This window comes from Panulirus ornatus, chromosome 16, assembly GCF_036320965.1.
Source record: "Panulirus ornatus isolate Po-2019 chromosome 16, ASM3632096v1, whole genome shotgun sequence".
Lineage (NCBI taxonomy): Eukaryota > Metazoa > Arthropoda > Malacostraca > Decapoda > Palinuridae > Panulirus > Panulirus ornatus.
Window position 1 is genome coordinate 2,994,550 of NC_092239.1, and position 16,839 is coordinate 3,011,388.

General features: G+C 47.2%; 1 protein-coding gene across 2 annotated transcripts; it reads right to left on the reverse strand.

Moving 5' to 3' along the window:
• Positions 1 to 6,333: 6,333 nt before the first annotated feature.
• LOC139754043 (dipeptidase 1-like) lies at positions 6,334 to 16,610 on the reverse strand. Of its 2 annotated transcripts, none has more exons than XM_071671036.1 (11): positions 16,278 to 16,610; positions 15,330 to 15,565; positions 14,519 to 14,675; positions 13,067 to 13,199; positions 12,055 to 12,205; positions 11,554 to 11,617; positions 10,576 to 10,752; positions 9,713 to 9,797; positions 9,212 to 9,287; positions 7,880 to 8,018; positions 6,334 to 7,117 (listed from the first exon to the last, which is right to left on the reverse strand). In XM_071671036.1, the coding sequence occupies exons 1-11, from the start codon at positions 16,284 to 16,286 to the stop codon at positions 7,001 to 7,003; spliced, it is 1,344 nt and encodes a 447-aa protein (XP_071527137.1). In that variant the 5' UTR covers positions 16,287 to 16,610; the 3' UTR covers positions 6,334 to 7,000. The 2 variants fall into 2 exon arrangements, with proteins under 2 accessions (XP_071527137.1, XP_071527138.1); XM_071671037.1 differs by having other exon boundaries at positions 16,441 to 16,609.
• Between the last annotated feature and the right edge of the window lie 229 nt (positions 16,611 to 16,839).

Consider the following 16,839-nt stretch of genomic DNA (forward strand, 5'->3'; position numbering starts at 1 on the left):
ACGCGTTACTGTAGACGACCTTCGTATTCTGTCTAATGGCATCAGTATAAACGAACCAACTGTGTCCTCCAGTCGTCCCACCTCGCTGCTGTCACTACCTAACTAACTCTGCGGATTGTACACTCTTCACTTGGTGAGGTCTAATTACCACATTCTTCTTTGATACGATATTGCCAGATATTACCTCGCTTGGGTGGAACTTCGCTAAAGTGGGAAGGGAGAGTACGCACATATCAAAACGAAATACAATAAAGCCCTCATTAACCAGCACTCATCATTGAGACTCGACCTTCCCGAACCATTCCGAACCATTGAACGAAACGCTTGCCATCCAATTCTCCCAGTGATGGTCCGCGTCAAGAAAGACCTATCCGAGGCCTTAAAACGAAAGGGATGAGGCTTCATTCAACTGAACCTACGCTGGAAATTTGTCTTCGTGATCTGAAGCAGCATTACCAAGTCTCGATTGTTTCGGACACCCGGTGAGGCCTCACACAACGCCGGAATCCAGCCAGACTGCCGAGCTTCCCAACCACTGACGTCCCTACGCTGACGTCCCCACCCTGACATCTACACCCGGACGTCCACAGCCCCTGACGTCCACCCTCGTTCGTGTTGTAGGGCCATGTGGGGTTTCTCACTCGTTGATTAGTAAAAAGATTAAATCAAATATAGAAGTGGTGATGAGGGTCTGGCTTGGCCTTGACCGTCGACCTCTGGCCTTAACCGTGGTCCCCTGGCCTTGACCGTCGACCCCTGGCCTTGACCGTCGACCCCTGGCCTTGACCGTCGACCTCTGGCCTTGACCGTCGACCCCTGGCCTTGACCGTCGACCCCTGGCCTTGACCGTCGACCCCTGGCCTTGACCGTGGTCCCGTAGCCACGACGGAGCTCTTATTACCACGAAGTTCTGCCCCGGAAGCTCCAACACGCTCCATCGGGCTCAAGGCTTCCCGAGGAGAGCTGTAAGAGAGGCTGGCAATTAGCGCAACAGATGGCGAACATAACTGGTCATATAAGTGCTCTAGGCTAGACCCACCCTCCTACAGTGTCCTACCTTCTCCAGCGACCCGGACCGTGTGGCCTCAACAATGCTGTCTTCACTCGGTTCTCCATCTCACCCACGTACTGCTGGGTCTCGTCTCCCTCCATCATGCTACCTCTGGCACTCGTATTTCCATCCTCTACAAACTGCCCATGGCGGCAGCAGGCGACTCGTACACCGGCGCACCTCCTCCTGGGCCTCCCTCCCGCCACCAAAAACTTCCAATGTTTACCTTTAATTCCTGTTGTTTTCCGCCACTCGGGTCGGTCTGTGTGTTCCCCCATCTCCCCCTCACCCTCACCCAAACATATCCGCTGCTTTTTCACATTCCATTTTCCATTTCCTATCCTTCTGTTTTCTCTAGTCCTCTGTTTTCGCCACCCCCCCTCCCCAACATTTCTCTCGTCTTTGCTTCCCTATGGACTTCGAAACAAACGTCTGGTTCCTGTTTTCTGTTTCCTTGTTCTTCCGTACATCATGTACAACTCTGAGCATGACGTGAAACATACTTTGATCTGGAATATAAGGTTTGTCGCATTAGACGAGATAGATAGATAGATAGATAGATAGATAGATAGATAGAGAGAGAGAGAGAGAGAGAGAGAGAGAGAGAGAGAGAGAGAGAGAGAGAGAGAGAGAGAGAGAGAGAGAGAGAGAGCCGTGTGTCATGCCTTAACATGAAAACACAGATTCATATTTCTTTCGACTTTTTATGAGAGTACCACTATGCATCATGTGAACAACGACGACTTCTTGTAAGATCTATACGATTCGTATCGGGTGAACTACTGGCCACGACTGCACGACCCTTGGCCACGACGGCACGACCCTTGAACACGACAGCACGACCCTTGACCACGACGGCACGATGCTTGACCACAACGGTTTGACCCTTGACTACGACGGCACGACCCTTGATGGCTTCACTACATCAAAGGAAATTTATAACTTACTGTTGGCAGGGCGTGTGTGCCGCGCCAGCAGTGGTGGCACAGAACCACCTTTGGGACGGGTAGGAGGCGTGTGTTCCAGCGATGGTCGTGCGCGGATGTCGACTGTATAGTCCTCCTCAAACGACAGCTTGTCTATCACACACACACACACACACACACACACACACACACATAACCAAATAATTTCATTAGCCAATCACCAAAGTAGTTTATCATCAATCAATAACGTTATACGTTAAATATAATATTTGAACTACAGGAGGAACTTAACGAGGTATCTGTCCTCTACGTTAACGAAGTATCTATCCTCTGCCTTAACTAAGTTACCGTCCATTTATTGTTTATATTTTCTGGAGAAAATTAACGGCTAACTCGCTGGCGCTAACGACCGCCCGTCGCAGAACGAGCCTGGTCCACGAGGCAGTTTGTTTGTTAAACTGGGCCGTTCGGTCTGCCTTAATCACTTGAACATTATTCAAATCATTTTTGTAATTTCTACGAAAACTGACTTAAATTTGTGTAGCTCTAAGAAATCAAGGCGCTGTTGTTTGACTAATACTGAATTCTAACATACTTTTTTCCATATGGTTCTGAACATTTCATTCCTTTCGTATATCCAATACGTTTCACTCGCCGGAGTGGACGTGGTCTTGGAATTATCTTTACCACATGGTAAAGGTGTTAATTATTCCTTTATTGTTGGCCATATCTTGACGTTGATGGCCTTAATGACCCTGTTAACTGATAGGCCTAAAGTCAAACACCCAAAGCAGAGAATCGTGTGTGTGTGTGTGTGTGTGTGTGTGTGTGTGTGTCCTACATAGGAGTAAAGACATGGTACGTATATACAAGCTCAAGAGACGGGACAACACAAGTGTGAAACTCTCTCCCCATAAGACAAAAAGATAAATACACATACAGATGACCATACACGTGTACACACACATGTAGAGGCCCTTCCCCCACACATCGTACAAGTAAGTAGTTATACATGTACACACGCAAACACTTACTCAGGCACACACACACACACACACAGGCAAAGACGGGCGTATCCAACAAACACAGACCACTACAATTATAGCACCAATAACCCAGAACCAAATCAAGCCTCGCCATATATTACCATATACCTAAAACATCAATACGTAAGTCCCCCTCGCGCAGTCCCCCTACCCCTAGACTGTTGAAGACCCATTATAAAATGAGGACTACCCTTAGGGCTAGTGCCCAAGCCCTGAGGGCTGACATAAGGGCTGGAGGCCCGTCATAATCATCACAGCCTCCCGGGGCCTGGGAAGAATATTGGGTCACGTATGGAGGCAGGTGTGAGCAATGGCTTTCTCCTTATGAGACCCAAAGGAAACAGCTGGAATGAATTCGTTATAGATATTATCAATAACTTATTTGATAAAAAGGTTGCGACATGATGGAAGAGAGAAAGAGTGTGTGTGGCTTCAGATATGCTACTATTGAGGTATGCCTAGGCCAAACTCCCTTTAAAACGATGTCTAGCTAGGCATAGCATACGAAGTCATTTCTATCCATATCAATATTCACTCCAAAGTTCACCTCTAAGTTCACCTTTAAGTTGAGGGTGAAGTACAGGTCACGCTACTCATCACACACGCCACACTTACTTATCAACATATAATATGTATCACCTACATACCTAACTCCAGGTGGGTGACTTGATTGTAGTTAATAATCACAACACCCACAACTATGGTTGTGCCTTGGTCTTGATATAGTATTTAACATCTTACTATTTTCACTAATTCAACAGTTTGTTTATAATTTCCTGTTTGTCTCTCGCACAATATTTTCAGTCGTATCAACAATGACATACTAAGAGTATTTTAAGTCCGTCTGAGTTTTTTAAATGTGTAAACAAATGGCTTGGCGACGAGCACAGGCTGTTTATTAATCGTTTACAATTGTCTTGTCAGATTATCTGTCATGTCTAGATCACTTTCATCACTTCACTGTCAATACTTGTTACTTCATAGTCACTTTGCTTGTACACCTCATTGAACTGAGGTTAATTATCGTAATAAAACTGAAAAAGACACACACACCTCAATGTAAACACGGAGCAATGATTTGTGTTGACATTGTCAAAAAGACTACGCTAAAGAATCGTAAATGTAGCGAATTTGCATCAAACGTGTAACGCCCACAGCGCCATCTGAAGGTGTGCGACGTTAGCTATAGATGTTAATCAATGAAAATAGTTCAATTATAGAAAACAGTCATATTTTTGGGGTAACTATAATTACTTATGCTATTTGTTGAGCGTTGTCGATTTGAAATTCTTACGACTCGTAAACAGGCTGAAACGTTACATATATATATATATATATATATATATATATATATATATATATATATATATATATATATATATATATATATATATATATATATATATATATATATATTGGAAAGGATCACAATTTTGCGCGTGATCAAGATATTCCTATGAGTCCACGTGTTTCATTTTCCCCGTGGACTCATAGGAATATATACATATATATTGTGATAATTTCACTTATTAATCTACACATCTTGCCTCCTAAGTTAATTTGTTTATATGCCTTCCTCCCACCTTAAACCATTTTTATTTATGATTTTGATATCTCGGGTACGTAAATAATGAAACTGTGCAACAAATTATCTTGTTGAAGATAAATGATGCTTTTCTATACTTTCAACATTACGCTTAGGTCTGCAGGCAGTGCTAGATTTTTTTTTTTTTTTTACCTTTGCGGGGAAAATTATGAGATTGAATTGCAAGAGCTTCCAAATCTGTAGCTCAGAATGTATTCATATGTAAATAAACACATCGTATCATAGCAAAAGTCGCTAAGTATACAGACATGCAAATATGGAGAGGTGCAGCAAGAATCGCTAAATAAATTACCATGCTAATTCCAAATTGTCACGTTGATTAATTGGCTGTAAACCAGGTCAAAACACCCCGCCTCCCTGTTTACTGTGTAAATGATTTACAAATAACAATTAATTCTTAATGTAGCGATTTGTGAACTACTGATTAGCTTTATGGGTATGATAAGAACTGTTGTTGATAGCCTGGACCCAAATTACTCTTAATAACCAATACATTAAGAAGAGAAAAGTGAGTGATTAGATTAATCTAGAATACGTGTGACTTTCGCAGGAATTACAGAAACGATTATAGAGCAATTACATTAATCACGTCATTAATCTAATTCTGGGCAATGGGTGGAGGCGATATCAGGGAGATTTTCGAAGGCCACGATAGAAAATATGTCTGTTGGATAAAGATAATCTCTTAAGCACAACGGTACGACTCCTGAGCACGACGGTACGACTCCTGAGCACGTCGGTACGACTCCTTGGGTCTGTGGTCCTGGCGTATGACTTGACCCTGAGGTTTTGTTCATGTCATACGGAAAGGCCATTATGAGTAAGGGTCGTACTGTTGTGCTCAAGGGTCGCACATACCGTCGTGCACAAGGGTCGTATCGTCGTGCTCAAGGTTCGTACCTTCATGCTCAAGGGTAGTTCCATCGTGCTCAAGGGTCGTACCGTCCGTGCTCAAGGGTCGTACATACCGTCGGGCTCCAGGGTCGTACTGTCGTGCCCAAGAGTCGTACCGTCGTGCTCCAGGGTCGTGTTACCAGGAACATCTGAGATCAGTGTTGCAAACATCATCTGGGTACGAAAAGCGAGGCTGATATTTATGGTGATGCTGGAAAAGAGAGAGAGAGAGAGAGAGAGAGAGAGAGAGAGAGAGAGAGAGAGAGAGAGAGAGAGAGAGAGAGAGAGAGAGAGAGAGAGAGTCCATCATGCCTCGAAGATAATGGATAAAAAGACACCGTGTCACTGATAATGATTATCATCCTGACACACATTTGACCAGCACCATCGAACCTGGCGTGGTGAAGCGCCCCTTTGCTGCTGTGTGGTGACGACCATCTCAGTCGCCATCATGGAGCCCGGGTTCGAAAACTTATCATTTGGTGGTCGAATCACGTTTTCTTCTCTGTCTTAAGAGCCTACTGTAGCCACAGTACACATTATGCTTGCTTCCACCCACCCCTACCTAATGTGTCCTCATCCCAAACCCACACAGAAATGCGTTGTCTAACCATTCTTGAGCACAAGTTAACACATGGAAGAATTTGCACCCGAGTTCGTGTCATAAATTCTACAAACGTGAAGTAAAAGGATTCATATACATTTTAAAGGATTCGTATCCGTCTTCATTGTGTCGTTGTGGTATCTGAGAGCACATTTTTTTACAACGTGGTCACGAAACTAAAGGATTTAGTAGACAAAAGTCTTGTTATTATTGAAATCTTTATTAAAACATAAATCACATGTCCAACGATTCTTTCTTTTTCTAGTATTTGTATATCGATGTGAATACAACGACACACAGACAACTGGGGCTAAAAGACAGCAAGGAAACATTGTGAAGACTAATGTAAGAGGAAGGGTGAGATTTGTTTGTCTTGAGGTGTGATTTACACCTTTGAATGCATTATCTATAAAAACGTATATGACAAGGTTACAGACAATGCAACACTCGCTATAAAGAACTATTTCTGAGACACATCATATCAAACGTTTGACTCGATATATATCATGTATTCATTGTATTATTATCTACTATTTGTTTTTACCAATTTGTACATACAATAGGGAAAGCTTTACACAAGGAGGCATGTCTCTGATCTAACTATAATTGTCATACGTATCTTTTCCCTTCTTCAATGCTGGTGGCACTGACTTCCTCCTGGCTCGGTCGGTGCCACATCCAGGCCCTGCAGGTCGAGGCCGCGGACCCCTGGTTTGGAGGGTTCGTTGTGAGGGGAAACAGACGTCGGGGGTCTGGTAGGGCGGGAGATGCCTGGGTCTGGTGAGGACGCTGCTCGTGAGGACCTGTGGTTATCTATGGCCTCGAGTCTACAGATGTGGGTAATGGTGGTACTGTGGTGGCCAGCCAGGAAGGTCAGGTGCGGGCGTGGTCCAGGCTGGCGAACCTGTACCTACACGGCCAGCGACTGTCGATGTCATGGATGGGGATGATCTCCTCGGACGGCCTCTCCCCCGACAGCTCCTCCCGGACCTGACAGACACGTAAGGAAAACCATCAGACTGAAGGAAAAACTACAGGAAGCCCTCAAAGGTCAGGTCAGGTCAAAAGTGAGGTCAGCATACCCACAGGTCGTATAGTCGTGTTCAAGGGTCGTACTACTGTGCTCAAGATATTTACTTTCTTACTGGTAAGATGTGTATTTTCTATATGTACACACATCACTTTAACTATAGATGACATTTACCGCACCTCTGCTTGATAGCTCACCACGCCACAGGCATCCTTCCCTCCCTCAGTCCTCCGTCAGAATGAGGAGGTCATCTACGTCTGGCATAGGAGTCACACTGCAGGGGTAGGACCTGGCTATACCTCTCCCATCACGAGAGAAACAACCTTCCGACGATTACCGTTGGAGGAGAGTTTGTAACAAGTGAATTGAAGGAAGAAATGTGTGGGACTTTTGTGTATATGTTTCTTTGAGGAAAAAAAACAGAGGAAGAAAAAAGGCTTTGACAGAGTCAGAGGTTGTCGCACACACACACACACACACACACACACAAACCCTTTTTTATTATCTAGCTGTATAAACTGATGTATCTCTATATATGTTCAGCCAACCATCAGGTGTTCTCATGTCATGACAATATCAAGATGCCAATCAGTAGCCAGTTTACAGCCTGGCAACAGTCGACCAACAGCCAACCAGCGACCAGCCAAACAACCAGCTGACGACCAGCCGGCAGCTGGCCAACACTCAGCCAGCAACAAGACCATCTTGAAACTCCTCAGTACCTGCTCGACTCTCCTCAGGACCCGCAGGAGGTTGAGGCCAGCCAGCTTCTTCAGGTCCTGCAGGGACCAGGTCGGGTCCTTCAGTAGCTCAGCGAACAACTCAGGATACCGCGACACGTCCTCCAGCCCCTGAGGAGTCCTGCAGAAGGAACCACAGGCTCCCTGAGTCTCAAGAACTGTACAAGAAATTCTATAGCATTAATCGGCCACTATTTCTGAATGTACTTTTAAGAAGACCATCTGATGTCTTCTATCAAAACCTCACTTCTACTTAAGTACCTTCAGTCACTTCACCAACTACTTATCTCTTCTCCACTCACTCATACTTATCTGTTAATTGTAAGTTGGGATGTTCCCAGTCAGGAAATTAAGTTTGTATTGTAATAGAATATTTTACGTTGGTCTGTACGATGATGAGTGACAGATTTGTGATAATGGTGATAAATAATTAAGCGATAAACAAGTTAAAAAAGAGTGAAATAGATGCATGATTATAGACACCCATAAAGACACACACACACACTACGACATATACACAGACGTACATATGCAAATATATACACAAATACAAACATAACTAACTAAAGAAACTTGAGAGAGAGAGAGAGAGAGAGAGAGAGAGAGAGAGAGAGAGAGAGAGAGAGAGAGAGAGAGAGAGAGAGAGAGTATATGCATAGAGTCTCTTACAGAAGTGTCCCCGCCTTAAGGGATGGGTATGAACCATTATGAAATGTCTGGAGGGCATCATCGTCTGTATGGCAGCTCTACAGCACTGGGTAAGAGCCTGGAGCCCTAGGGGTTGTATGGCACTAAGGGAAGGGCTTGGAGAACCTTTCAAACGAGGCTGGCGCCTCTACATAAGCCGCAGGCCTTCCTGGAAATGTGAAGGACCTGCTGCTGAGGGGATCTGGAATCTAAAGGAGGCATTCAATTGCCCTTCATTACATGTAAGAATTACATCAACAGCTCATCAAGTTCTCACGAGGTAGTCGAACCATTCAAGGTGAATGAAGACTTAGTTTTGGGTAGAGCTTTGCGGCGATAGTGAAAGGTCTGAGGGTTCTCGTGGGACAAAGAAACTCTCTTCGAAAATGTTCCACGATGTGTGGAGGGCTGGCGGTGTAGGAGATGCAGTACGTTTGAGCCTAGAATAGGATCTGCTGCTTCTTGTGAAGGATATAAGGGAACATAGAGTGGATATGTGGCCGTCGTAAAGGATCTAAGGGCGTTAGAAAAGAGCTGTGGCTCCCGTGTAGGACTTACGAGCCACAGGGAAGAACCCTAGGTATGGTATGTGGCGGAGGAGGGACCTGCCTACCTACCTCTACCTACCTGTTGACACCGTCGTAACCTGCCCCGAGGCCCACGTAGTCCACCCCAGCCATGGTCCTCACGTGGTTGATGTGTGCTGCGACGGAAGATAGGGGGAAAAATTGGTATTAATCTACATACCAGCGGTTGTGACGTTTCTTTCTTTCCCTACACCGCTAAGCTTTGGAACCATCTTTTCTGGTCTTTCCTAACACCTAACACATGACCTTTCTTATAAGCAAGCATTCAAGCTCTTAAGATGTCCTTAGATTATCTCTTCTTCTTACACATGGTCTTTTATAATACCCACCACCACCACCATCACCACCACCACTCAAGACAAAGACGCTTTGTCTTAGACTCAAGACACGAGTGTTGTGTCCAGGTCTCTGAACACTACCAGTGTGTCAATAGCTTTCCTATATTCGCCACCATTCCTCATATAGTGTTTCTCTCTCTCTCTCTCTCTCTCTCTCTCTCTCTCTCTCTCTCACTGGGGTGGTACAGGTGCAGGACACGTACCTACCACGTCCTGTATGGAGGCGGCCTCGCTGCAGGTGAGGAAGTCGTTGTAGAAGCTGACCATCAGGATCCCCCCGTTGGCTGCCTGCAGAAGGCGAAGGGCGGAGGGAAGAGATAAACACTGGGGTCAAGTGAGGTCAAGCGAGTGTCAGATTCGCTCGTGAAATAATACATCTTAGTTGTGTATAATTGTATGATCAGTAATTATGAATGATATTCCTTATCTTAATGTATTTTGGGTTTGTATGTGTTATTGAGTTTATTTACCTTAGTGTATCACTGTTCATTGGTTCGAAACTGGTTTCGAACCATGATTGGTTTCGAACCATGATCCTTAAGATTAACAACTTTCGAAGGAAACCCTAATTTTACCTGAAATACAATGTTAATGTATAATTGATTTGGTTTTATACTGTTGTCGTATTTGTTATCAAAGCGAAATTAGTTAGATATCATATGAATAGCTTTTGGAGTTACCCAGGTCGTTTGAAAACTTAAATAAAAATTCACTTTAGCTCAGGTCATCGAATGTTTACACCACCATTTTTCAGCTTGGGTCAGATGAAATCACGAGGTCACTAAGTCACGTGATAACACACGTCTGAGGCAGCTGGCAGGAGATGGGGAGGAGGGGGAGGAGGGGGAGCGGTCAGGTTAATACCTGGAGGAGGAAGGGCTGACCACAGGCGGCGCTGGCTGATGACCCATCATCTCTAAACATAGAGTCGTGAACTCCTCGTTTGGGGAAAGATTCCTCATCGTTGAGAGAGAGAGAGAGAGAGAGAGAGAGAGAGAGAGAGAGAGAGAGAGAGAGAGAGAGAGAGAGAGAGAGAGAGAGAGAGAGAGAGAGAGAGCTAACTCACCAGGGAGCTGAGGACATCGTCTGGAACGTTCCTCTCTATATCACAGAGGGCGCGGGCGGCCGAGTGGGAGAAGATGACTGGGGCGCGGGAGGCGCGGAGCACGTCCCGCGCCGTGCTGGGGGAGGCGTGGGACACGTCCACCATCAGACCCACGCGGTTCATCTCCCGCACCAGCTCCTGCAGGAGGGAAGGATGGGAGATGCCTGGGGCAGTGTTCCTGGGGAGGGTCTGATGTAGGGGTTCTATGGGGGTGGAGTGAGGGTTAGATTCAGGGTTACTCAACTAATTTTTTGTACAGACATAAACACTAAATAAACTTGATGTTTTGATAAATTCCAGATTGTAGCTTCTCTACACGAGAAGCTAGAGCCACAGACACCCCGCTACCCTAGGCCAGATGTACAGGTCATCTCAACCCGAGGTCACAGTTAAAGGGGCCTGTGTGACCTCTGTAAATGACAGGCTCTTTATGACCTCTGTAACGCTATGGGTGTGCGTAAGACCACCTGTGACCCACGTAACCCTTTGTGTCTCTTCAAAGACCCTCTGTAACTTCTGTATCTTTTTTTTTTTTTGTATGAAGAGAAATCCTTCGTGTTCTCTGTGAATCCTTTTGGTGCAGCCGCTGCCAGGATGGGTCTGGCTGCCACAATAACCAACCATGGATGTTAATGGCCTAACCTGCTGATGCTGCTGTCAAATGGTCGTTAACAGTTGTCTCCACGAGGGTCAAGCCTACGTCACTCGACTATTCCCTCTGACAAAAATAATTTGCGAAAAAAAGTAATTTCTTCTTTTACCAACGTACATATAGCACACGTACATGTACACACTTAGATTTAACACTCTCTATTCCAAACACACTGTACTTTACACACACGGTATATATATATACTTAACACACTCTGTATCTATACTTAACACAATTTACACTTAACACAATACTGCTACTGACCTGACCTGAGTAGAGTTACTGACCTGACCGTAGGGCGTGAGGCCGTGGTAGTTAGATGGTTGAGGACCTGTCTCCGAGCACTCAGCCCTGTCAGGGAGGAACCATTGTTTACTATCACAGCCTCAGACACGGCTCGAACAACAACAACACCTCCTCCTCCTCCTCCTCCTCCTCCTCCTCCTGTATACAACATACAAAGATACATCATACCGAGTGTTTGTGTTCACTTTGAAATGAAGGAGAATGGTACACTTGGTGTCCTGACGACTTTTGTTTATAATGTAAGGTGTGTGGCTCTTGTGTAAAAAGGGTGAGGTGCTAGACGTGTCAGGGTGTGTCACGTTGAGGAGCCGGACTTACCAGGGTGTGTCAGGGTGTGTCAGGGTGAGGAGCCACTTACCAGGGTGTGTCAAGGTGAGGTGCTAGACTTACCAGGGTGTGTCAGGGTGAGGTGCCGGACTTACCAGGGTGTGTCAGGGTGAGGTGCCACTTACCAGGGTGTGTCAGGGTGAGGTGCCACTTACCAGGGTGTGTGGCACTTGTGTGTTAGAGTGACGTATCGGACACCCAGGTCGTACACCGCCCGCACGACGCCCATACTGCTGGCCAGCCCGTGTCCGCCCTCCACGCCCATCAGGCTGGCCACACGACCACGCCCAAACTCCTCCATTATCCCTGGGGCAGACAGGTCAAAGGTCAGGTGATCCCAGTGGCACGATGGTCAGGGATCAAGAGTCAGGGCATCCCTGGTGTAGAGAGGCCAGGGCTCAGGGTATCATGATCACTAGGGACAAGGTGAGGTCAAGGATGACAATACCTTCATCACCTCTGGGATACAGTGAGGTCAGAGGTCACGGCACTATGGTCGGGGAGGGATGATAAGATCCAGGGGTCATGATTCCTGGGAATATCATCAAATATTCACTCGATTCTTCATAGAAATTCTGATAATTGTATTATTCGTGCCTTTGTTAAATTCTTACCTTCCCCCACCCCTCCCCCAACTCCTCCAGCATACTCCACCACAATGTACCTCCCTTCAGCCCCCCAACCCTGCTCCTCCCACCGTAATTGGGGTCTATCCCCCCACCCTCTGCCTATCTCTGAGAATACAGTGATACAGTAATCTTTTTTGCAATCGATATTGTACCACCTCAGTATCCTCGGTATAGAAGCTCTCCTTCACCCTCCTGAAGGGAGCGTGTGGCCTGCCCTAGGCTGTGGCCTGCCCTAGGGAGTGTATGGCCTCCCCTAGGGTGTGTGGCCTGCCCTGGGGAATGTGACCTGCCCTGGGAAGTGTGGCCTCCCCTGGGGAATGTGGCCTACCCTGGGGAGTGTATCCTGCCCTGGGGAGTGTGGCCTGCCCTGGGGAGTGTGGCCTACCCTGGGAAGTGTGGCCTACCCTGGGGAGTGTGGCTTGCCCTGGGAAGTGTGGCCTACCCTGGGAAGTGTGGCCTACCCTGGGAAGTGTGGCTTGCCCTGGGGAATGTGGCCTACCCTGGGGAGTGTATCCTGCCCTGGGGAGTGTGGCCTCACCTGCAGAGGACCTGACGAGGACGGTGTCCCTGGGGTTGGCCGCGATCATCCGCTTCACCACGTCGATCTGCTCCAGCAGCAGCTGTACCGTGTTCAGGTACTGGGACTCACACGGTACGTACACCGACCAGAACTGTGGGAGAGACGGTACGGGGTACTTCATGGAGAAGAGATGTGACCTGCTGAGGTACGCGGCTGCCATGGCAGTCCCAGATCATTGCAATGATGGTACAAACGTAACTTTATTCTGTAGGGAAAACCACCCAGGAGAAGAAAGCTTATCTTAGAATATCCATAACGTTATTCTAGTTCAGTCAATGCTTGAAAAAGGGCAGTAAGATGTAAATTACAGAGTCTAGTATTAAGTAATTGTAAGGTGTCGAGAAAGTATATGATCTGAGGTGTCTAAAGGGTTGAGAACTACCAATAAATCTATGTATAGGTCATCCTTACGCATACATACTGTTGCAAACAAACATACGCACATACATGCATATACTTTTCATACCATTGTATAGAAAACAAACGAAAAGTAAGATTTTGTGTTGCAAATGACTGTGATCTGCCAGGAAAGGTGTCCGTCCGCCTTACTTGCAAATGACCCTTTGGCTTGTTCAGCTCTGAGTGGAAAGACCAACTCCGATAGTTTAACTCGTGGTGGGTAAGTGTTTAAATGTTTGTTTTAGGTAATATAAACTCAACATCACACCAGAGGTGGATTCTCATTGGTTAGCGCCTTGTGGGTAATCTGCTATTTGGACCAGAAATCATGACGAGGAAGGTGAGGTGAGGGAGGGAGGGAGGAGGTGAGGGACGGAGGGTAGCAGTGCGTCTGGAGACGCGGTCGACATCGGCCACCTCTCTCTCTCGTGTCGTGTTATCACGGTTGTTGTAATCCTGTAGCGACTGGACGCAGTGGCTGTGGTGGACGAGGTGCATTGTGCAGACCACTGTTTTGAGGCTTGGATCAGGCAGGCCACAGGTACAGAGGACGTCTGCAGGACTGGGAGTGAGGTGGCTGCATTTTCTCGTGTCGTGGAGTGTGGGACGATGGACAGTTGTTGGTAAGTCGTGTGTCTGAGTGAAGTACCTTAGTCTACGTTGGGATTTAAGTAGTGATAGTGTAGTGAGTATGGTTGACGACCCTAGTGTGTATGGGGTGTCGTGTGTATGCTTCAAGACCCTAGTGTGTGTGGGGTGTGGTGTGTACGGTTAGCTGAGGTAGTGTGTGAGAGTGGAAGTGTTGTGTGTGTGGCCGATTGACCTAGTGGGTGTCAGATAATTGTGTTTATGGTTCACTAATCCTAGTGTGAGCAAGGTTGACAGATGCAACACATGGTAGTGTTATATGAGCAGTACATTCCTGGATCTTAATTGTTCATGAGATTGTTTACTGTTGTCATCAGTGTGGTAGAAGGGCTGAGTCAACACAGCCACGACCATGAGACTCACCTGGGCGGCCACTTGACCCCTCTTGAGCCTGGGTAGGTCAGTGTGGGAGAAGGGCGAGGTCTTCCACGGCTTGTCTTGGGTCAGGTCACTGGAGAGGTTGAAGGAGTGCAGCTTGTTGTGTAGGAACATGCGCACGTTCCACGCTAGGTCGTTGTGTCTGTAGAGGGGACGACAGCAGAGTGAGGCGAGGGTAACTGAATGTGAGTAAGTCGGCTGCGAACGCTTTTGTGTGAGGAGGGACTTAACTGAGCGCGTCTGTGTGAAGCTATGTAGGTGTGGGAAGTGTCTTCAGCGCTCACATATACACCCCCACGTATCAGTAGTGTAGTGGGTGTAAAGTATTGGTAGTACTCCCAATTGTGTAGGAGTTGGTTATGCAGTGTATAGACCAACCAACTCCTGCTAGTGATGGTAGTCTCCTTTACCCAAACATTGGTGTTCAAATGATGATAGATGTAATATCACACACACACACACACACACACACACACAGCGCTGCCTTTGGCACTTTATTGTACTGAGCATCTTTCATGCGATGCGACCCAGGCTTGCTACTCCCGTCCGAGGTCAGTATGAGAGGGAGCAAGTGGTGCAGGCTTAGGTAGGAACACGAGGTCATGTGACGTAGGGTGAAATGATGTAGGAAGGCGCCCCAAACCGCTGGCGTCTGGGCGGGAGAAGCAACAGGTGTTCCGTGCGAGAGGTACGTAAATGTTGGGTCTCGTGGAGCTTCTGCAGAAGGAAAAGGCCATGAAGTGCATGTACGTGACAACTGGCATTGATTATGTTAAGCCACAGTAGGTCAACTTACCCGTCAATGAGGGGAGACTGGTTCAGCAGCACCTGGGCGGCCAGTAGCCTCTGTCTGTGTGTGGCCTGGGGCGACACCCTCACGTGCAGGGGGCTGGAACCCCCAGCCTGGAGGCCCCCCTGCTGCTGCTGGTCGGCCTGGGGGAAGGCACGCACGTGTAGGGGGCTGGCGTCACATCCCAACTCCCTCACCAGCGTCAGCACCGTCGCCACCATCACCATACTGTGCATTTCTCTCTATCAACGAGAAAACGAAATTTGATCACGAGTCAAATCCATCCGACGGATCGTTATGTTGCAACACTCTGACGGCCAGAGGCCAAAACATCCGTACTGTCGTGCTATTAATGAGCCATACTGTCGTCCTAAAGGGCCGTACTGTCGTGCTGATGAGTCGTACTGTCGTGAGTATGGGGTCGTAACCGTCTCGCTCACTCGGTGAATCGGAGTCACCAATCTGGATCGCCAGCTGCTCACCTTCAATAACAAACCTGCTACAGTAACCCGTGACCTGCAGATACAACACCATACAACAGTCATACACGTCGCTGTATGTGTGACTGTAGAATGTGGCGTTCCCTCACCTTTCTTCTCGTAGTCAACAGTCGCTCTGACGCTTCCGACCAGGGGAAGGAAACGTGGCAAAGTGTAACACACGTCTATCGTCTACCCTTGGTTCGAAGCTCACACACAGGTAGTAAACACACACACACACACACACACACACACATACTCACGGGTGACACACACACACACACACACACGGGTGCCACACACACACACGGGTGCCACACACACACACACACACGGGTGCCACACACACACACACACACGGGTGCCACACACACAAACGGGTGCCACACACACACACACACGGGTGCCACACACACACACACACACGGGTGTCACACACACAAACGGGTGCCACACAGCTTCACGAGGCACCCACCTGGTACATACCGGAACCTCCCCTTGGTTACAACACACAAGTTCAGTATCTACACACGCACACACACTCGTGACGACAACATGTCATTTCACACAAAAAAATCTCTCCATTTTTCGCTATGTTTTGGAAGTGCAGGTAATGGTGACAGAGGCAAGAGTTATACCTAGATAATGACTCTTAGATCAACCATGGCGTCCTGTTACTAGTGTGTGTGTGTGTGTGTGGCACGTGATCACGGGGTCGGGGAGGCCAAGAGGTAGTGTGGGGAGCGTCGCGCCCACCAGCGTCCTCCTCCCTCCACTGCTGCACCGCCACTGACGACGACCCGTCTCGCCCACCACCAGGGCCACCACCACTACACCATTATCGATGGTCAGCACCATTACCACACCTTAACATGCCCATACACCCAACCAGCACCAGCAAGGTGGCCAGCTACATTTCAAATACAATTAATGTCGTCCATTACGTTTTCTGTGATTACGTACGTATCTCATTAACAAAGTTAACGAACGTAATTTCGTTAGCAGTATACAAGAACTGTTCCTCTGAACTGTAAATA

Excerpts from the sequence above, each read along its gene's own strand:
- LOC139754043 (XM_071671036.1), bottom strand. Across the intron at positions 10,753-11,553 it reads GCCTCACGCCCTACGGTCAG|GAGCTGGTGCGGGAGATGAA; the intron begins GTCAGTAACTCT and ends TCCCTCCTGCAG. Across the intron at positions 8,019-9,211 it reads GGTTACGACGGTGTCAACAG|GACTCCTCAGGGGCTGGAGG; the intron begins GTAGGTAGAGGT and ends TTCCTTCTGCAG.